This window comes from Scomber scombrus, chromosome 1, assembly GCF_963691925.1.
Source record: "Scomber scombrus chromosome 1, fScoSco1.1, whole genome shotgun sequence".
In the NCBI taxonomy this organism is placed as follows: Eukaryota; Metazoa; Chordata; class Actinopteri; order Scombriformes; family Scombridae; genus Scomber; species Scomber scombrus.
The window spans coordinates 9651404-9671913 of record NC_084970.1 but is presented as its reverse complement, the minus strand read 5'-3'; the positions used below and the strand labels follow the sequence as shown (position 1 = coordinate 9671913).

Here is a 20510-nt window from a genome sequence, read left to right as displayed (position 1 = left end):
AAACACATCCCTATGCAATCCGTATGGATATTTAGTCATTCTGCTGTGTACTTCAAATACCAAATAAACCACATGATTACATAATAATAACAAGAATAGTAAGAAGAAGAGGAGGCAGAAGGAGACTTTTTTTTTTTAAACCTTAAGAATTTATTAGGTAAATAACTTTAAAAAATAGACACATTTAGATAAAATACATGCTCAACATCAGAAACAGAGATGAACACATCTGAACTCACACTAAATGAGTCAAATATATATCAAAGACTTATGTGAGCAGATCAGCAGCTTTCACTTCGACACTGTTTTTTTTTTTTAAAAAAGAAAAGAAGAAAAAAAGGCCCCGTTCATGTCTTCTAAATGCATTTCCATCATGCCGACAAAATTCTGCCTCGGTTACTGTTCCCCTTCCTTCGAGACAGAGTGATCCACCAGCGGATTTCCACAAAGCCCAGACACGCTGTCTGACTACCACACACACGCTCACACATACACACGCCTGTGGTTATTGGATGTTCGGTCGTGGTTTGAGGATGAGCTTCCCCGTCTGTAAAAAGACATACATAAGAAGAGTCTTTATGATTTTATACAAATAAGTCATTTGAAGAGTAGGTCACAAAATCGAAGGGATTTGTTAACTCACATCGTCACAGGACATGTTGTATTCTGCTAAAACTGTCCGACAGCGGGCAGCGATGCTGAAGAGGTACAGGTCAAAGATGTTAACCAACAGTAAGGAAGTCAGACAAAAAAAAAGGTACCACAGACCTTTCTGAATTACAGCTGTACAATGTAGCACAACGTCGTTTAGCCAAGTAAGACATGTTCCTGGATCAACATCAAACATTGCAATCAACCTATCACAGCCTTTTGACATAATCAGCGTGCTGCTCCTGTGCTTCTTTTAAAATTACTTAGTCATGCTATCTGTAATATCTGAATGACAAATAAAGGAACCTTGAACCTATATAAAAGGAAGCAGAATGCGTTTATTGCAGATCAAGCCAGTATTAAAGTTAAAGTCTAGTATGTTCATTTTATTGATGAGCTACGCTGACCAAAGCAAAAATAAGGCTCCATCAAGCCTACTAACTTCAATTTGGAAAACTTAGCTTAACACAGAAGAAGCAAAAAAGAATTCTGAAAGAAAGAAGCTCAGGAGCAGCACACTGATGATGTCAAAGGACTGTGATTGGTTGATTGCAATGTTGATTCAGGTCCTGTCCTACTTGGCTAAATCAATTTGTGCATACAATATAGCACGAGAAGGGGTGAGAGCAAATGAGCTTAAGTGCAAATGCCAAAATTATTTTCTGAACTATAATATCCATGCTACTTCATGTGAATTCAGACAAAAGGATACATTGATGGTGCCACAACTCGTTTGTGAATGCCAGCAAAGAACAGAGCTATGAGGGTGATGCAGCTGATGGTGAAGAAGGGATGATTCCACAGTGATGAGAAGAAAGACACCTGCAGAACAAAGAGGAACAAAGTCACATACACTGTTATTCATTATGTTGATAACAAAACTTTAACTTTATTTTGTTATCATTTCTTTATTAATGAGTGCAGGTTTAACAGACATTTTCAAAGTCTATTGCAATTTCCCTGTTTTTGACATTCGATTGTGAAGAGCTGGTTCAAAATAATAGGAAAAATGTAATTCCAATATCATCTGCATGTTGAGTTTCCCCTTTATGCTTCAGTTCACACAACTAAACTAAACTTAATACATACCTTTTGTGTGTCGGGGTCTATCAACCAGTTCCAAGCCCCAGTAGCCGTACATACAGACACCACTATCAAAATCACTGAAACAAGACAGGAGAATTAGGCTCAGAGCAGCAACATGAAATGTACTTCACCAAATACTAACCCCTGTATGTCTTTTCCTCAGTGTTGGTGACATTCCTTTAGCTTTGTTCACACACACTTTGACATAAGTCACTTGTCATTATCCTTTCATCAACTTCTGCTTTTACTGTACTTGCTATGAATGCTTTTCTCTTCAATCATAAAAGTAGGGGTCAGGTTGACGCCAGTGAACAGAAATGCACAGAATTGACCAATTAACTGATATCTTGGCAAATGGTGACTGTAACAGTTACTTACTTCTCCACCTGCCTGTTGCAGGTTGCAAACAGGAGACATACTCTGTCAGTCTTCTCTCAAAGGCTTTCAGGTCTGACAACAAAGACAAAGGCACATAAATACAAATTTAGCAACTGGATTTTGAACCGTAAGTGTATGACTTAGCAACTTATTTTCGGGTGAAATTCTCTTCCCCCTCTGCAGCATATGTAATTTAATTGACTGTATAAAAGAAGCTGGCATAATGTCGACAATTAACGGATTCAACAGATGCTTTCTTAACTACTAACAACACAAACAACTGCCTCCTGTCAGTGCAGCTAACAAACATGCTAAGTGTCGTAAGAAGATTAGCCAGCTAGTTACCGTACTGTTGCAGCTAACTTTGAAATCACAACCTAACACCTTTGTTTTGACTGCCTCCTGTTATTACAGCAACGGGACTAAAACAAATAGGGGACTGTTTAAAACGGTGATAATTTGCTTTCTGTGCTGATTACCTTCGGCCTGTTCCAGTGAGTTCATGTCTGAGCCTTAGTCCCGCCTGTGCGCCTGCGCCCACCTCAGCTGAAGGACAGGCAGAATAGACCAACCCGCATTGAGTGTCTGCTCAGCCTATAACGTGATTGGGTGCAAGTTAGCTAATAGGCGGGTAGACCGCGTTAAAGTCCCGCCCCTATCTAATTGTCTAATGAGAAGCCGGAAGACGCTAGATGGCGCTGTTTGTCAGCTGACAGGTGGGGGTCAGACACATTTATTTTGAGCCAGGTTTCATATTCAATAATTATTCATAAATAAGAATAGATAAATAAGCAAAACATGGGCAAATGGCACCAGCCCTGTTCGGCAACTAGTCACCTATGCGTTTGGGGAAATATCCAGTTTGTGGTGCCTTGCACTTATCTTGTACTGCCTGAGTCTGTATGTTTCCTTGCTGCATGTTGGCTGTCTTTGTGTGAAGGTGACACTCGGCTTTAATATAATACCTCTTATATTATCTTAAAAACATATGTTTGCGAACAAAAAAACCCTCTCTTTTTGTTGTAGAATGTGAGTACTGACAAACTACTAAAACTTTTATCAATGAGAAGGCTGTAAAAACTGTATTTTTGTCTTAAACTATTGTTGTTTTATTTATTTTTTGTATATTATTTTTCTTATCTGGTGTTTATGATCTCCCCCAACATTTTGTTCACAAGAATAAAAAATAAAAAAACGTTTGTAAAGTTTAAAAAAAAATGATCACTCCTCTCCATAATTCATAATTCTGGAGAAAGCTGAATTATACTGGATATAATCATTTTATTTATTCATGACTAAACAACATGAATTACTTTTTTATAATGTTATTTGGGGAAGAAATTAATTAAAAGTCTTTGGACACTGGATTCAAGAATTCATGGATATTTATTGTCATTTCACCTATACTTTTCAGTTTCAAATGCAATATATGATTTATTGATTTATATCATTCATGTATGATTTATTCATTGGGTACAGACTCACCTGTCCATAATGCTTTGTTTCAGACTTCTACATCCTAGTTTTCTTTCATTTTCTGCACACTTTTATGTTATGAGGGATGCTTGGTTTAAGTGTGATGATTACTACACAACTTTGGACTCTGGAGTTTGGCAAACTGTTGATTTTCACATTCATTCCTTATAAACTGTCATTATTAACATGGTACAAAAAGTTCAAAGCATAGTTAATTTCTAAAACAGATGATTATTCACTAAACTTCCTTACATCCTTACAGCTTTTCATTGTCCTTTTTTTACTTCTCATTGCATCATTATATATTACAACAACAACAAAAATGATTGAAAGCATGATTAATGTTCTAAAAAGGCATCTCTTCAACAAGTTGCTCTACCTGGTCAATCAAAAAAAAAAAAAAATCAACACATGTTATGGCAACATTCAACATTGTTTTTCAGATTGAGTAGTCTGCTTTTTTATTTACAGGCTGCAGTTTGTTCTGCAGCTTCACACTGAACTTTCCCTGCAGAATTTGCTCCATCTCATCATCTGTTATGTTCCTCATGTCGAAGACATCTACACCCTCCTCAGGTTTGAAGGTGACCTCACTGTAGGTCCAGCCAACAAGTACTCTGAAGCCTGCAGGTGTCTGCAAAGAGCAGATGGACTTACAGATGAACAGTGAACTAGGATCTGTCTGAAGTATGTGGTTTATCTCAAAGAAATCTTCTGCTTGTCTGGGCTTTACGGTGAAGCAGTAGATCGGAAATGTTTCCTTCTTGTTCACCAGACTTGATGTGGCAAAGTCTGGATTGAGAACCTCTGGCTTTCTACCAGTCTTCTCCAGCACCCAGACACCCTCCTGGTCTATCAGACGAAAGACACCTGCTGCCTGAGGTTGGTCCTTTCCAGAGATGAGCTCCAGAGGCTCCAATATTTGACAAGACACCCCAAAGCTTACATCTGCTATGTAAGCTTTTCCATCAATGATGATCTTGTGGATGAGATGAGATTCACGAAGGCCAAAGTCATTGATGATGCTGCTGAAAACTCTGGAGCCCAATGTTGTAGTATTATATCCCATTTCTCTCAGAACCCAGCCGAACAGGGAGTTGTTCTCAAAACACCAGCCCCCACGGTTGCTCCTCACTATCTTATTGAAAATGGCATCAAGGTCCATGATGTTCCTCTCACCACAGTGAATGCTGAGGTTTTCAAATGGAATTGACATGACATGCTGTTTGTGGATCAATTGCAGTGTTGCAAGATCGGGCTTATCATATGAACCATGGAAGCCAATCCTTTTGAAGTACTCCTCCAAATTCATCTTGCCTGGAAAATACAGGACACTGCATGAAATTACAGGACAAACAGTGTTGCAGTTTCACAAAATTTTGTTATGTCACCTCTCAGTTGTCTCAAAAATTAAAAGGTTTCCCCACCAATATGATTATTGAGGGTTTTACAGTAATAAAGAATCAGTGTTCATTTGTTGCAATTCTGTAGTTTCTCTTTATCAAATCTAACATGGACAAAGTTCAGTGCATGTCAGTAAGTACAACTTTATGCTTGTTTTCCTTAATTAATCAGACATCAGAAATGTTAAAGTTTTAGAATCAGATTTGATTCTTAAAAAAGTTGCTGCAGAAAATACTAGCATTCAGCCTTACCTCTCATATTACTGTAGGTTGAATGGCTAGCGATTAAAATTGTGAAGGGCAGGTATTTGTACAGAGCAAAGGCTGCACTATAAAGCAATTCAGATATTGCTTCTAGTAAATGAGCAGCTTATGAAGTCAGTATCACATGACTGTGTTTGGGTTATTGATTTACCCAGGCCATGTGGTGCTCCACTGATACCTCACTATGGTACAGAGTACACAGGGAGCAGACAGATAATACAACAATCATATCATACACCTCTTGTAATTATTAGGGTTTTCTTTATCTATATCTAAATGTACCTTCTGTGATTTAACATAATATTCAGTGTGTTGGTGGGGTCCAATTGCATGTGCAGGTTTGCAACCTATGGGTGTCAGGCTCAAACAGATAATGTTCTTTGCCCATCATCCTCAGTCTCAAGGTGCTACTGACCACTGCCATTTGACTCTCGAGGCCCTGTTTAAAGCCTACAGTGTGAACTGCCCAATAGACTGGGAAGTAGCCATGACGTTCTTCCAGTATTTTGTCAATGAATCAACTAGTTTAAGTCTATTTGAATTTCTTTATGAGTATTTCTTTCTGCTCTTATCAGAAGAAGCACGTAAATGCAGGCAATGACAGGGGAGAATAACTACAGCTCAGCAGCAACTTTGACAATCTGGCAGAGGTTTAGTGTAAGTGGACAAGTATAAATACTGTACTAGAATAAGCACAGGGAAAAAATGGGGGAAACAAAACATGGACATAACACAGACTGTGTGCACACCAGTGGCAAAGACTTATAGGTGCGAACACGGAAAACACTATGAAAGAAGTTTAATGATTTTAATAAGACCTAACAGCAGGTGCAAACACAAGGATTTCAAATGTAGTAAATACAACACACTCTAGGTTATTCTAACACTTGATGATCTATGCTAAGATGTGCCTTTATGAGGACAAGAAGGAGATCTGAGATTCTGTCAGCAGTGGTCTCCAACCCTGCTCCTGGAGAGCTACTGCCCTGCATGTTTTAGGTATCTCCTCACTCTAACACACCTGATTCTAATAATCAACTCGTTATCAAGCCCTTTGACGAGCCTCAGCTGCTTGATAACGAGTTAGAGTGAGGAGACACCTAAAACATGCAGGGCAGTAGCTCTCCAGGAGCAGGGTTGGAGACCACTGTTCTGTCAGTAAGAGGTCAATGCCCTGTCCTCTTCAGCTTGATCAGCAGGAATGGACTGTTCTCCCAATACAAAAGCCTTTAGGCAACAATAAACCTGACAATACTCCAACAACAACCCTAAAAGGGTCACTGGCCTTTTTATAGATCTGCTTCCTCTAATTTTGGGATTATATACATATAAATGGCTCCACCTTACTCTTATGTCGTGAAACTCAGTTTTCTCCTCCAGCCTTCTCAGAAAACCACAGGCTCAGTCATATTTTTAAGGAAAAAGATGCATAGCTTTAGTTTAGGAGTATAATTTTGTAGCATTATTTACGAGCACAGTTACAAGAACAACCCTACAATAACATATTAGCATTAATAGCTCTGATTGGAGTGCTTAAAACTTCATTAGGTCTTACACTATGTATTTAAAAAATAATAAATATACCACTTGAACTTAAGCAAGTTACACCAGCATTACAACAGCATAATACCATTAAACAAAGTTGCTTGGATATGGTTGGTATTTTCTTTAAGAAAGGCATATTTGTTCCATATATCAATTCTAGATAGTTTGGTGTTCCACACATATACCAAAAACACAGATCCAAGACATGTCATTCATCCACCCTCAACTGTCAGATATGTCCAGAAAGCTCCATCAGTCCACTAACTCCTTGATACCACACTGCACAGAAATGTAATCCAAAGCATTGTGAATATTTAAATTAGATGATCCCTCAACAAGCTGCTCCACCTGGCATGAAATCAACACACATCATGACATAATCAAAGGACCATAACAGGACCTATTTGTCAAAGTGTGTAAAAGGATTTGTTGTTTAAAGGCTGTAGTTTGTTCTGTAGCTTCACACTGAACTTTTCCCACAGAATTTGCTCTATCTCAGCTCCTTTTATGTCCTTCATTTCTAAGATATCAACACCTTCCTCAGGTTTGAAGGTGACCTCACTGTAGGTCCAGCCAATAAGAGCTCTGAATCCTGTAGGTGTCTGCAAAGAGCAGATGGATTTATTGGTGAACAGTGAACTAGGATCTGTCTGAAGCATGTCGCTTTTATCAAAGAAATCTTCTGCTTCTCGGGGCTTTAAGATGAAGCAGTAGATCGTTTTTGTTTCCTTCCTGTTCACCAGACTTGATGTGGCAAAGTCTGGATTGAGAACCTCTGGCTTTCTACCAGCCTTCTCCAGCACCCAGACGCCCTCCTGGTCTATCAGACGAAAGACACCTGCTGCCTGAGGTTGGTCCTTTCCAGAGATGAGCTCCAGAGGCTCCAATACTTGAGAAGACACCCCAAAGCTTACATCTGCTATGTAAGCCTTTCCATCAAAAACGACCTTGTGGATGAGATGAGATTCAAGGGGGCCAAAGTCATTGATGATGCTGTTGAAAACTCTGGAGCCCAATGTTGTAGTGTTATATCCCATTTCTCTCAGAACCCAGCCGAACAGAAAGTTGTTCTCAAGACACCAGCCCCCACGGTTGCTCCTCACTATCTTATTGAAAATGGCATCAAGGTCCATGACATTTCTCTCACCACAGTGAATGCTGAGGTTTTCAAATGGAATTGACATGACGTGCAGTTTGTGAATCAACTGCAGTGTTGCAAGATCTGGTTTATTATATAAGCCATTGAAGCCAATCCTTTTGAAGTACTCCTCCAAATTCATCTTGCCTGGAAAATACAGGATATTGCATGAAATTATGCCACTTTCTACTAGCTCATAATAAAAGGTTTTGTAATGCCAATAAAAATGTATAAACATTAAATAAACCATTTAGAAAATATTAATAGATGATGGCCATGAATTTACATCTTCATCGCTTGCTCAAGTCCACCACATAGAGTGTAAACAAATAATGGGTGTAGGCACTGTGATGACACCAACTGAAGCCTTGAGTTATGATGACGGAGAAGACTTACATGAAAAGCCTACTTTACTACATTACACATCTACCCTGATAATGGCCTTGTAAGGTCATGCTAGAAGATAAACTCCCAAGAGTCCACCTATAGCACTTCATGCACAGCTGTAATAGTGTTTTGCCAATCACAAGGTAGCTACACCCTAACACTGCATTATTGTCTATTTTACTCTAAATGGAAGTAAGCATTATGCTGTATTAAAGAATACTTGAAACTAATCACTGAGACCATAATGTTTACTGAGGTAACAAATCAAGTGATAAGTAGGGTCATTGTCTCAGAGACTTCGTTACAAACTGACTTCTTTTTGGAGCCAGTGGAGTTGCCCTCTGCTGGCCATTAAAGAGAAAGCAGGTTTCAAGCACTTCAACAGGGCTTCACCTTTCAGAACAGGTGTTGTATCAGATTCTGTTTCCTTGTCCTTGTCTATATGTGTTCACCTAACCTTAACCTGCACCCAACCTTATTTCCAATCCATTCAGTTATATTTGTTACCAGTGATGGAAAGTAACTCAGTACATTTACTAAAGTAGTATACTTAAGTACAATTTTGAGTTAGTTGTGCTCTACTAAAGTATCTTGATTTAATGTGAATGTATGTTTCCACTCCACACTTCATTTGACAGCTTGAGTAACTTTTCAGATGAAGATTGGACACGCTTTTAAAATGCAACACATAGTTAAAGATGAAACCAGTGGTTTCCAACTGTTTTGTCTTTTGACATCTTACAAAAAAGCAGTGTGTAGTCGTGGTCACATTTCAGATGTCTAGGAGTTAACAGCTCCACTAAATAGTGATTTTCCCTCTAAACTTCTCACATGGTTTCATTTCAACAAAGGTAGAAATGATCCAATAATTCAACAAAAATCAAAGATTAATGTCTTAAACCTGGACAGTGATTTTGTTCATCAGAAAATAGTTTTTTCTTCTTTTCTCTCCCATTAATCTTCTCATGACCCCTCAGTTTTATCTGGTGATCCTTTGGAGAGGCCCCAAGCCCTAGGTTGGGAACCACTGGCATTATCAAGCTAATTTATAAAGTTGAAAAAGCTGAAACTCCACCTCCAGCAGCTACAACAGTAACATGCTGCTTTAACACTGATGCTTCAGTATAAATAATCGAATGTTGTCATATATAATAATATATCAATCAGAGGGACCAAACCACTACTTTTATGTTAACTACATCAAGCTGATAATACTTATGTACCTTTACTGAAGTTGGATTGCAGGACTTTAAAATAAAGGCATTCAATTCAATTCAATTTAACTTGTAATAGAGTATTTTTAAATTGCTGCATAAGCACTTTTACTTAAGGTTCTGGAATCTTCCAACACCGTCTGCTAGGCCTAAACCTTATCATAACCTAAACCAGAAGGAGAGCCCAAATCTACAGGGAAGCAGACTTCGACATAATACCGAAACCGCCACTTGGTTCAACATGTGCAAACCAACTGTTTTATTTGAGAGTTGCAAGAATACTGCTCTAACACCAACACTAAACTTTTCAAATTGCAAATATTATAGATTATTCTTAACAAGATCGTCTAAAGTCGCATAAATACATAAACTGCGCAAAACTGGGAGGAGGAAAACATGCCTCGCCCGTCAGAATTGACAGCATCGTTCAACAGTTTACTGAACCCCTTAATTCATTGATTTTTTTTCAAATCACCCGGTCCAGCGTTTGAAATGACCTCTTACCTATAAACTGTGATGTAACTTGCGGCTTAGAGTTGTCTGCTGAAGTTTAGACCCAGTGGTAAAATATGACGTGTTGATCAACGAGTTTGTTTGCAGTTGTACGGTTCCATGGTCACCACTAGATGGCACTTTAACACACAGAGAGTCCCCTTCGTGAGGAAACCTCACTATAGTTTTTTCTTACAGGACTATAGATGAAATGATACTGTGGGGATACTGTTCAGCAGGAGTCCCTAAACATACAATGTATGCATTTATAGTCCAAGATACACTTACAGTGTCCAGCTCAGACATTATTACATTACATCTATCACATCAAGCTCCCGCAGTTGTATTTCTATTATTACTTGTGATTTTGTTAAATAGAATGACACAAAATATTTCATAGGCATGAGTCTCTCACCGGAAGTTTCATTGTTGCTAACTGAGAGCATCCAGCTAACTTTCAAAATAAAATCCCTGTTGGCAAAAACGTACAGACAGGAGGTGAATTTCAAATTTATACGCCAAAAGTTCTCCAGTTGTTCACTTTTAATTGTATTTGATATATCTTGGATTGATTGTTCAGGTAAATTCAAGATCCAGGATTCAAAAGTTTATTTGTCCTGTACTCATATTTTCAGGATTATCTGCATGTGAGGGTGGCGTACTCCAGAGCAGAGGTTTTCAAAGTGGGAGGCAAGCCTGCCTAGGGAGCTCAAGTTTCAGGGGAAGCTCAGTCAATTGAAGTGAAAAGATGTTGCATCAATTATTACATTAGTCAACAAAACGAGATCATGTAGTCAGAAATAAATAAACGCCAAATAAATGCCTGTCCCCTTGGTCCAGCTTGACTCCCACTGCTACATCTATTATTATTAGTCATATTTCTATTATTATTATTACTGTTGTTATTGTTGTTGCTGTGTGTGTCTCTCTCCCCCTCTCTGTTTTCCTCTCCTCTCAATAAAACTGATTTGCCTTGATTTACTCGATTTGAAACAACAAGAGCTGCAGTCTTACACGCTTCTCTGTGCTTCCACTAGAGCAGTTACCCACCCAATTACATATAGAGACTGTGTCTGTCCCCCGACCTCCTAAACCAATTAAAACAGCTTTTAATAGAAGAGCGATACATAAAAACCTGACCAAAATTAATACCACTCCAGTAATGGACCATCAAAATAAGAGAGTTAAATGTGGACTCTTAAACACTAGATCTCTCTCCTCTAAAGGTGTATTAATCAATGATATAATATCAGATCATCATATTGACTTATTCTGTCTTACTGAAACCTGGCTGCGTCAGGATGAATATGTCAGTCTAAATGAATCCACTCCTCCCAGTCATATCAATACCCACATCCCTCGAGACACCGGCCGAGGAGGTGGAGTTGCAGCCATTTTTAACTCAGACCTAAAAATCAACCCTAGACCTAAACTTAATTATAAATCATTTGAAAGTCTTGTTCTCAGCCTTTCTCACCCAGCCTGGAAAACTTTACAGCCTGTCTTATTTGTTGTAATCTACCGTCCTCCTGGCCCGTACGCCCAATTTTTATCTGACTTCTCAGAGCTTTTATCAAATTTAGTCCTTAGCACTGATAAGATAATTATAGTAGGTGACTTTAACATTCATGTGGATGTTGAGAATGATAGCCTTAACACTGCATTTATTGCATTATTAGATTCAATTGGCTTCTCTCAAAATGTGAATGAGCCAACTCACTGTTATAACCACACCCTCGACCTTGTTCTGACATATGGTATTGAGGTTGAACATTTAATAGTTTTCCCTCATAATCCTTCTTTATCAGACCACTACTTAATAACATTTGAATTTTTATTACTGGACTATACACCACTGGACAGACATGTTCTTACTAGATGTCTGTCTGATGGTGCTGTCACTAAATTTAAAGAAAAAATTCCATCAATGTTGAGCTCAATGCCATGTATCAATACAACAGAGATGACTTATTCTGATTTCAGTCCCCCCCAGATTGACTGTATTGTTGATAGCGCTGCAGACTTACTGAGAACAACTCTGGACTCCATCGCTCCTTTAAAAAAGAAGATAATTAAACAACGGAAAACAGCTCCTTGGTATAATTCCCAAACTCGACAATTAAAACAAATTTTACGAAAACTAGAAAGAATATGGCGCTCCACCAAATCAGAAGAATCTCACCTAACCTGGCAAGACAGTCTTAAAACATATAAGAAGGCCCTCCGTAACACCAGAGCTGCCTACTACTCATCACTAATAGAGGAAAATAAAAATAGTCCAAGGTTTCTTTTCAGTACTTTGGCTAAACTGACAAAGAGTCATAACACTACTGATCCATGTATTCCTTTAACTCTCAGTAGTGATGACTTCATGAGTTTCTTTAATGCCTAAATCTTAACTATTAGGGACACAATTAATCACCTCTTGCCCTCAATAAGCACTGATTCATCCTCTAACATAGGAAACTCAGAAACTGCTTTTAAACCTGATATTTATTTAGACTGTTTCTCTCCAGTCGACCTTATAGAATTAACCTCAATGATCACTTCCTCTAAACCATCAACCTGTCTTTTAGACCCGATTCCAACCAGGCTGCTTAAGGAAGTCCTTCCCTCTGTTAGTACTTCCTTATTAAATATGATCAATCTGTCTTTAGTGACAGGATATGTACCACAGTCTTTTAAAGTAGCTGTCATTAAACCACTTCTTAAGAAGCCTACTCTTGATTCAGAGGTTTTAGCTAACTATAGGCCCATATCGAACCTCCCCTTTCTCTCTAAGATCCTCGAGAAAGCAGTTGCTAATCAGCTGTGTAACTTTCTAAATAATAACAGCTTATTTGAGGATTTTCAGTCTGGATTCAGAGCTCATCATAGTACAGAAACTGCACTGGTAAAAGTTACAAATGACCTCCTAACTTTATCAGACAATGGACTTCTCTCTGTCCTCGTCCTGTTAGATCTTAGTGCTGCCTTCGATACTATTGATCATCAAATCCTGTTAAAGAGACTTGAACATTTAATTGGTATTAAAGGAACAGCATTAAATTGGTTTAAATCCTATCTGTCAGATAGATTTCAGTTTGTAAATGTCAATGATAAATCCTCCATGCAAACAAAAGTAAAACACGGTGTTCCTCAGGGTTCAGTGCTTGGACCAATACTATTCTCCTTATATATGCTTCCTTTAGGAAATATTATTCGGAAACACTCAATAAATTTTCATTGTTATGCAGATGATACTCAATTATATCTATCAATAAAGCCTAATGAAATCAACCAGTTAACTAAACTACAAACATGCATCAAGGACATAAAGGCCTGGATGACCTGTAACTTCCTGCTGTTAAACTCAGAAAAAACTGAAGTTATTGTGCTTGGCCCTAAACACCTTAGAAACACATTATCCAATGATATAACTACTCTGGATGGCATTACTTTGGCCTCCAGTACTACTGTAAGGAACCTAGGAGTTATATTTGACCAGGATCTGTCCTTTAATTCCCACATAAAACAAATTTCAAGGTCTGCCTATTTTCATCTGCGTAACATTTCAAAAATCAGACATATTCTGTCTCAAAATGATGCTGAAAAACTAATCCATGCATTTGTTACTTCTAGGCTGGATTATTGTAATTCATTATTATCAGGCTGCCCTAACAAGTCTCTAAAGACTCTCCAACTGGTCCAGAATGCAGCTGCACGCGTTCTGACAAAAACTAGAAAGAGAGATCACATTACTCCTATTTTAGCTTCACTGCATTGGCTTCCCATAAAATCAAGAATAGAATTTAAAATCCTTCTCCTCACTTTTAAAGCTCTTACTGGTCAGGCTCCATCATACCTTAAAGAGCTCATAGTACCTTATGTACCTACTAGAACACTGCGCTCCCAGAACGCAGGCCTACTTGTGGTACCTAGTATCTCTAAAAGTAGAATGGGAGGCAGAGCCTTCAGTTATCAGGCTCCTCTCCTGTGGAACCATCTCCCAGATTCGGTCCGGAGGGCAGACACCCTCTCTACTTTTAAGAGTAGGCTTAAAACTTTCCTTTTTGATAGAGCTTATAGTTAGCAAGCTCCTAGTTTATGCTGCTATAGGCTTAGACTGCCGGGGGACTCCTACCCCCATGATGCACTGAGCTCCTCTCTCCTCCTCTCTCTCTCTCTCTATCCATCCATCTATATCCAATAACATTCATGTACTATTAATGCATTCAGTAACCTACACTTCTTCCCCGGAGTTGTCTGTGCTTTCTCATCTCACAGGCAATCTGGGCCTGTAGACGTCCGGATGACAGATTCCAGTCCCGGACCTTCTAGCCTCAATGTTTATTTTCAATGTGCTACTCTCTCTCTCTCTCTCCTATTCTTCCTCTCTCTCCCCTCTACCCCAACCGGTCGAGGCAGATGGCCGCCCACTTTGAGCCTGGTTCTGCCTGAGGTTTCTTCCTGTTAAAAGGGAGTTTTTTCTTGCCATTGTCGCTAAATGCTTGCTCATGTGGGAATGTTGGGTCTCTTTATAAATTAAAACTTGAAGAGTACGGTTTAGAACCTGCTCTATGTGTAAAGTGCCTTGAGATAACTTTGTTGTGATTTGGCGCTATACAAATAAAGATTGATTGATGATTGATGATAAACATTAAACACAATATTTCTCAGAAAGAAGATAGTAGCTGAAAGTAAGCTGAAAATTAAAATTTTAAAGAGCCTATATTCAGTTTAGAAAAATGTAAACTATTTAAAAATGTCAGTAACTACATGTCACATCTCATATTGTGAAAGTACGGCCGCCTTACTTCCTTTGTTATTCTATTGTTTGTACGTGCTTGACGCAGCTGGTTGGGTTGCGTCGTTTAATGACGTATTTTTGCGTAAACGTGCTTGCGTAAGCACGTACCCCTCCGACCAAGGAAGCGCAGATCAGACACCGGTTCAGGGTGCAACAGTGAAGATTAAATAATACTCGAGTGAGTGATATTCATTAGGAATTTCTCTGGTAAACGGTTGATGTTGAGATTGGTACCGCCAGAGAATGCGTGTCTGTGCGTGTTTGTTGCGTTAGTTTGAGGCATGCTGACTTATAACCCCTTAAGTAACCACCAGTGTGTAGTTACCATGGAGAGGCGGTGTAAGAGATTTGACTTATATAAATTTACTGTAGCCCACATTGGAATAAATAGTTCCACTTGGATAATAACACAGTTTAATAACTAGTGCGAACTGTAACTGAGAGTCGTTGTTCTCAAACTACGATAATACTTAATACCGTGTATTTTATGGTACTGTGTGGTAGGCCTACTACATTATCTCCTAAAACACAGGTCAAACACATGGTCTTTTGCTGTTTAACATCTAATCATCGTTTCTATGAACTCACAGATTCATCCTCCTGCAATGGGAAGTGCACGTACCAACACGTTTCTGATCACCGGGGGATGTGGGTATTTTGGATATCGGTAAGCACAATTTCAGGTTGATTTATACTTATGAGAAATATTGAAATACAGTCAGTTAACTTGCAGTATTGATTTCACTTTCCCTGTGCAGTAATACTACTTGTCACAACAAGGTGGCGATGTTGCACCAGTTATCTGTGTTCATTTTTATGCAACGAACAGAACTGTGGTAGATTTGAAAGTACGAATATATATAATTATTTTATCTTTGTCATGAATATGCATAGCACGACTTTATTTAAAACAAGAGACTTGTGTTGAAGATTGACTCATATTTAATAAAATGTTCCCCCCTGCAGGCTGGCATGCTCCCTGCATAAAAAAGGAGCCAAAATCATTCTGTTTGACAAAGTTCCTCCAAACCAAGCAATGCCAAAAGACATCGAGTTTGTTCAAGGGGATATACGTGACCATGCACAAGTTGAGAAGGCCGTCACTGATGTGGACTGTGTATTCCACATTGCCTCTTATGGCATGTCTGGCAGGGAGCAGCTGAACCGGGATTTGATTGAGGCTGTGAATATTCAAGGCACACAAAACATCCTGAAGGCCTGCGTGGAGCACGGAGTGCCCAGGCTGGTGTACACCAGCACCTTCAATGTGGTGTTCGGAGGCCAAGTGATAGAGAATGGAGATGAAAGCCTCCCTTATCTACCTCTCCATCTTCACCCCGACCACTACTCCAGAACCAAGTCCCTGGCCGAGATGGCAGTGCTAAAAGCCAGCGGCACAGCACTGCAGGATGGCTCTGGGGTGCTGAGAACCTGTGCCCTGCGCCCAGCAGGCATCTACGGGCCTGGAGAGCAGAGGCACCTGCCCAGGATAGTTGGCTACATAGAGAAGGGGATCTTCAGGTTTGTTTATGGTGAACCCAGCAACCTGGTAGAGTTTGTCCATGTGGACAACCTGGTGTCAGCACACGAGTTGGCTGCAGATGCTTTGACAGCAGAGAAGCAGCACTGCTCTGCTGGCCAGGCCTACTTCATCTCAGATGGCCAGCCTGTCAACAATTTTGAATTTTTCAGACCTCTGGTAGAGGGCTTGGGCTATCCTTTCCCCAAACTGCGCCTACCTATCTCTCTCATCTACTTTTTCGCCTTTCTCACAGAAATGTTCCATCATCTCATCGGTCCTTTCTATAACTTCCAGCCACTGCTGACACGTACAGAGGTGTATAAAACTGGTGTGACACATTACTTCAGCATGGCAAAAGCTAAGGCAGAGCTCGGTTATGATCCTCAGAGGCACAACCTGGATGAGGTTGTACAGTGGTTCAGAAGCAGAGGCCATGGAAAAAAATGTCACAGCTCTGTCGTCATTCGATTCGTACGAAATGTCCTGGTTGTCGCTGCCTTTGTGGCCGTGGTTCTCTCTTTTCTTCCAGTCGTTGGCGGTTGATTTGCTGCTAAAGCAAAAATATCAAGCTGACATTTTCCAAAATGCCATATGTAGCCTTCTGTATCAAGACTGGTTCATGACGAGGTTGTTTACATGTAAACTTACATTAATATGACAAGTACAGATTGTATGTCATAAGAAGCAGCTGTCTACAGACTAATTTAAGCTAACAGTTTCTTAAAATTAACATGTTTAATTAAGGACCCTTTCTTTTGATACTGTAATACCTATCACATGTGAAAAGAATCGTATACCTCATGTCTTCATTCCAGAGATTATAAGCGTGATGCTACCTCTTTTCTCCACAACAGTGAACATTTTCTGGGGGCAAAAAATAACAAAATAGGTGCCAATGTTTTTCATACTGTATGTGTAAAACTGTAAATAATTAACAAGAAATGTTGCAATAAATAAAACTTTTCAAGGCAAACAGTTTGTTTTTCACTTTGCATTTTTTCACAAATCTACCTCAACAATCTACACTAACCTACAGCAGCCTACATGTATAATTTAACCCAAATGAAAACAAAATCTCTTTCAGAAAAATGTTTAATTATTACATCAGGGACAGGCAGTCAAACTCCTCATAAAGAACCAGTGGTAATAGTTATTCATTCATTCATTTATGGCTATAGCATTTACACTCAATGTATCACAGTCACATAGTAACATCAGTTAACTAAACCCTAATTTGTGGCCATGATAAGACTAACAGCCCATTTTCGTGCACAGCTTCTTATTTGGTTTCCTTAATTGGCTCATAAACATTGCATTGAGATTAATCATACAACATGCAACCTAATATAAACTCAGAACAATCCTTTACCTGCTTGTGCATGGGCCACCTTTTTATTTCATATTTTCTTACCAACATTATATCTATTTAATATTTAAATCAGGGCTCATCATCATCTTAAGGAAAGGAATATTGATTCGCTTTAGTTAGGGCGTCCTGAGAATATTTTCAGACTGAAAAAAAGTGAATTTGCCCTCCATATTACCCATTCACTGCAGCTTATTCCTGGTGTAAAAGGAGTCGGACCAGGTGAGGCGTGCTTTGTGTGGTATTTTAGTCTGCCTGGGATGAATGCAGACGTCCCCTTCTCTCTAAACTATTCTCTTTTCAGAGCCGGCAGCCCCTTGCTGAGTTGGTCGCAATCATTGTTTCTCTGCAGCATTAACCACATTCCAGAGAGGCGCAGCGCATCCTGTCTTCATCCCCGCATTCCTTTGGCGCAAACGAGTCCCCTGCGTGAAACGCTATTTTATTTGGATTTCCACCCTCCTGCTGCGGTCAAATGGATACACAACCGGTATTTATGGCGTATCCGATTATTCACCCTACTTTGATTTCCAGCATAGCGAGCGTAAGAGAAATCTAGAGGAAAAACCAACAAGGGGAAATTCCTCCGCGCAGCGCGCCATTGACTGTAAAGACCTTTCAACTTAACAAAAACTGAAGTTGACAAACGTATCCCTGTCGGCTCAAACACTGAGAAAGAGTTAGTTTTTTTCGGCAAAGGGGGCAAAGCGGGAGAAGACGATGCGGCTCTCGGCGGAGCTTTGTGAGTACGGCGGTGGTTTAGTGTAAATGAGCGACGGCTGTACCGCGGCGTTGTGTTTTGATTTCCATGTGAAACGCAATTAGTGCTCCGCGGTGCTCGCTACTTTTGGCTCGCGGAGCGGAGCGCCCTCTCAACTTGTCCCTCTCTCTCCTCGGGAGCACAACATGGAGCATTATCAGGAAGATTTGGGACTCCGGGCCAGTAAATTGATGGAGGACCTTTCTTTATATGATGCGTATAAAGACGGGATGTACAGCGCGAGGAGAGACTTGGTGATTAACCCCGATTTAGACTTTTCGGCTCCGGCGGTCGCGGAGCATAAAAGTAAGCCAATGAATGGTACCTCTGTGCTCCACCAGCAGCATCACACCGTGGAGAATTTCACGACTGGGAATAAAGTGTACAACGCGGCTCCGGTGCGTCCGGTCAACTGCAACAGGACCGTTCCTGTGGATTTTTGCGCCCCTCAAAGAGACGCGGTTTACAGCGAGGAGGGCTGTTGCACCAAATCCGAAGTGGCTCTACCTTGCTACACGGGTGCTTCCGAGAGGCACAGGAGGTACTCTCTGGAGGTGCAGGGCCACAGGTACAGCACCGGCTCCGCTTTCGACGGCGTGCCCCTCAATAAGCCGGCGGCTCTGCCAGGCAACAGGTGCAACAGTGTCTGCATCACTAGCACTCACGACGGGAGATACAACGCCACCAGCCCCCGATCCAGCCTGGCATCTTCCCTGTCCTCACAAGAGCACAGCAAGCATGCCAGTCCCAGATCGAGTATCAGCAGCCCGCGTACTAGTTTAGTGGTGCCGGGCCAGGACAGGTACACGAGCCCCAGATCCAGTTTGGTTCACTGTGAGGGATCCAGTGTCCACAGTCCCAGGTCAAGCTATGCAAGCACCGCCAGCGACACGAGCAAACACTCCAGCCCCAGAGCCAGCCTCAACAGCTGCGACTGCTGCAGCAAGCCCAGCAGCAACCGAACCAGCGGCATCAGCATGGGCTACGACCAGAGGCACATCAGCCCCAGGTCAAGCACGGCGAGCCAGTACTCTTTCACCACCAGCCCGAGATCTAGTTACTCTGATTCCCGGTATGGGCCCGTGGTCAACCACGATCTGGAGGGGGCGATTTTACACGCGGCCCCGCTGGCGAGTCCACGCTCGAGCATCTGCAGCCAGGACGGGAGCGCGAGACCCGGCGCCACCGCAAACTGCGTGGTCAGCCCCCGGTCCAGCATCTCCAGCCACAGCTCCAGGAGTTCCCGCAGCTCCAGGGGCTCTATGAGCACCTACCCGGATCTGCAGCTGCCTTCACCTAGGTCGTCGATGCTGGGCAGCGGTTTACACGAGGACACGCTGCTGCAGGAGTTTGGAGACTCCAGCGGTGGCATGCAAAACCGCATCCATCTTCAGGGCATCTCGGCAGTGCCGGAGCCCCATCAGCAACAGTCAGCCCTGACGGGAGTCAGTGCGGAGATGACTGCTGGGTCGCCGTCGTCATTTAGTTATGGGGTATCCTCAAAAGCAGCATCCTCAAGCCAGAGGTTTAAGCTGCCTTACCAGGTGACCCCGAGCCGAGAGAGTGGGCCAAGCCAGGCGGAGAGACGGCTGGAGGCGCTCACCTTGGAGTTGGAGAAGGAGTTAGAGATGCACATGAAAAAGGAATACTTTGGTAGGTCATATTAAGTGGAAGAGGTTTGTGAAGTCAAATGTTTGTATCTGGGGATTTTTTAAGTTACAATGTTTGCAACTGATCACTGGGACTATCACAACATGCAGAAATCAGTTTAACTATAAGGAAGTGGTTTCCACATGGCTTCCTTTTTATCCAGTATTACACTACAATATTAAGCCTAACACAAGCCTCATTAATATTGGATCTTGTTTTTAGATAAGTGCTCTTGAAACCCAGGTCTTTCAACATAGGTGATTCAAGGAGAGGCAATTGTATCCAGTGCAGTTGTGACCTGCTGTCTTGTGTAACTGGCTGGCACTTAACCGTCTACACATAGTGTTTCTCCTCACACACTTGTGTATGGCACTGATGCTCTGGCCCCT

The 20510-nt window shown here is 40.9% G+C and overlaps 5 protein-coding genes across 6 annotated transcripts in view; 2 read left to right on the top strand and 3 right to left on the bottom strand.

Annotated features, from left to right (window-relative positions):
- Window positions 1–79: 79 nt before the first annotated feature.
- On the bottom strand, window positions 80–2656 carry cnep1r1 (CTD nuclear envelope phosphatase 1 regulatory subunit 1). Its single transcript, XM_062415701.1, has 6 exons — window positions 2595–2656; window positions 2116–2187; window positions 1741–1814; window positions 1364–1473; window positions 644–698; window positions 80–547 (listed from the first exon to the last, which is right to left on the bottom strand). Exons 1-6 carry the CDS (start codon window positions 2617–2619, stop codon window positions 506–508), a joined length of 378 nt encoding a protein of 125 aa, XP_062271685.1. The 5' UTR covers window positions 2620–2656; the 3' UTR covers window positions 80–505.
- An 826-nt stretch (window positions 2657–3482) lies between these two features.
- On the bottom strand, window positions 3483–5781 carry LOC133981405 (arylamine N-acetyltransferase, pineal gland isozyme NAT-10-like). The gene is made up of 2 exons (XM_062420071.1): window positions 5247–5781; window positions 3483–4908 (listed from the first exon to the last, which is right to left on the bottom strand). The coding sequence occupies exons 1-2, from the start codon at window positions 5251–5253 to the stop codon at window positions 4031–4033; spliced, it is 885 nt and encodes a 294-aa protein (XP_062276055.1). The 5' UTR covers window positions 5254–5781; the 3' UTR covers window positions 3483–4030.
- A 780-nt stretch (window positions 5782–6561) lies between these two features.
- LOC133981413 (arylamine N-acetyltransferase, pineal gland isozyme NAT-10-like) lies at window positions 6562–10124 on the bottom strand. The gene is made up of 2 exons (XM_062420083.1): window positions 10047–10124; window positions 6562–8088 (listed from the first exon to the last, which is right to left on the bottom strand). The coding sequence occupies exon 2, from the start codon at window positions 8081–8083 to the stop codon at window positions 7211–7213; it is 873 nt and encodes a 290-aa protein (XP_062276067.1). The 5' UTR covers window positions 8084–8088; window positions 10047–10124; the 3' UTR covers window positions 6562–7210.
- A 4820-nt stretch (window positions 10125–14944) lies between these two features.
- On the top strand, window positions 14945–17299 carry sdr42e1 (short chain dehydrogenase/reductase family 42E, member 1). Of its 2 annotated transcripts, XM_062420060.1 has the most exons (3): window positions 14945–15001; window positions 15414–15490; window positions 15790–17299. In XM_062420060.1, exons 2-3 carry the CDS (start codon window positions 15429–15431, stop codon window positions 16886–16888), a joined length of 1161 nt encoding a protein of 386 aa, XP_062276044.1. In that variant the 5' UTR covers window positions 14945–15001; window positions 15414–15428; the 3' UTR covers window positions 16889–17299. The 2 variants fall into 2 exon arrangements, with proteins under 2 accessions (XP_062276044.1, XP_062276035.1); XM_062420051.1 differs by lacking the exon at window positions 14945–15001 and having other exon boundaries at window positions 15242–15490.
- A 1081-nt stretch (window positions 17300–18380) lies between these two features.
- wtip (WT1 interacting protein) overlaps window positions 18381–20510 on the top strand; it is a 28165-nt gene continuing 26035 nt past the window's right edge. Inside the window, exon 1 of the mRNA XM_062420025.1 lies at window positions 18381–20124. Coding sequence (XP_062276009.1) covers window positions 18618–20124 — 1507 coding nt within the window. The 5' untranslated portion in view covers window positions 18381–18617. The remainder of the gene's footprint in view (window positions 20125–20510) is intronic.

Coding starts and splice junctions, on each gene's coding strand:
- sdr42e1 (XM_062420051.1), top strand. CDS start 15,402: ATGAACTCACAGATTCATCCTCCTGCAATGGGAAGTGCACGTACCAAC. Junction 15,491..15,789: donor TGTGGGTATTTTGGATATCG/GTAAGCACAATT, acceptor TCCCCCCTGCAG/GCTGGCATGCTCCCTGCATA.
- cnep1r1 (XM_062415701.1), bottom strand. CDS start 2,619: ATGAACTCACTGGAACAGGCCGAAG. Junction 2,188..2,594: donor CTCACTGGAACAGGCCGAAG/GTAATCAGCACA, acceptor CTTTGTTGTCAG/ACCTGAAAGCCTTTGAGAGA. Junction 548..643: donor ACAACATGTCCTGTGACGAT/GTGAGTTAACAA, acceptor GTCTTTTTACAG/ACGGGGAAGCTCATCCTCAA.
- LOC133981413 (XM_062420083.1), bottom strand. CDS start 8,083: ATGAATTTGGAGGAGTACTTCAAAAGGATTGGCTTCAATGGCTTATAT.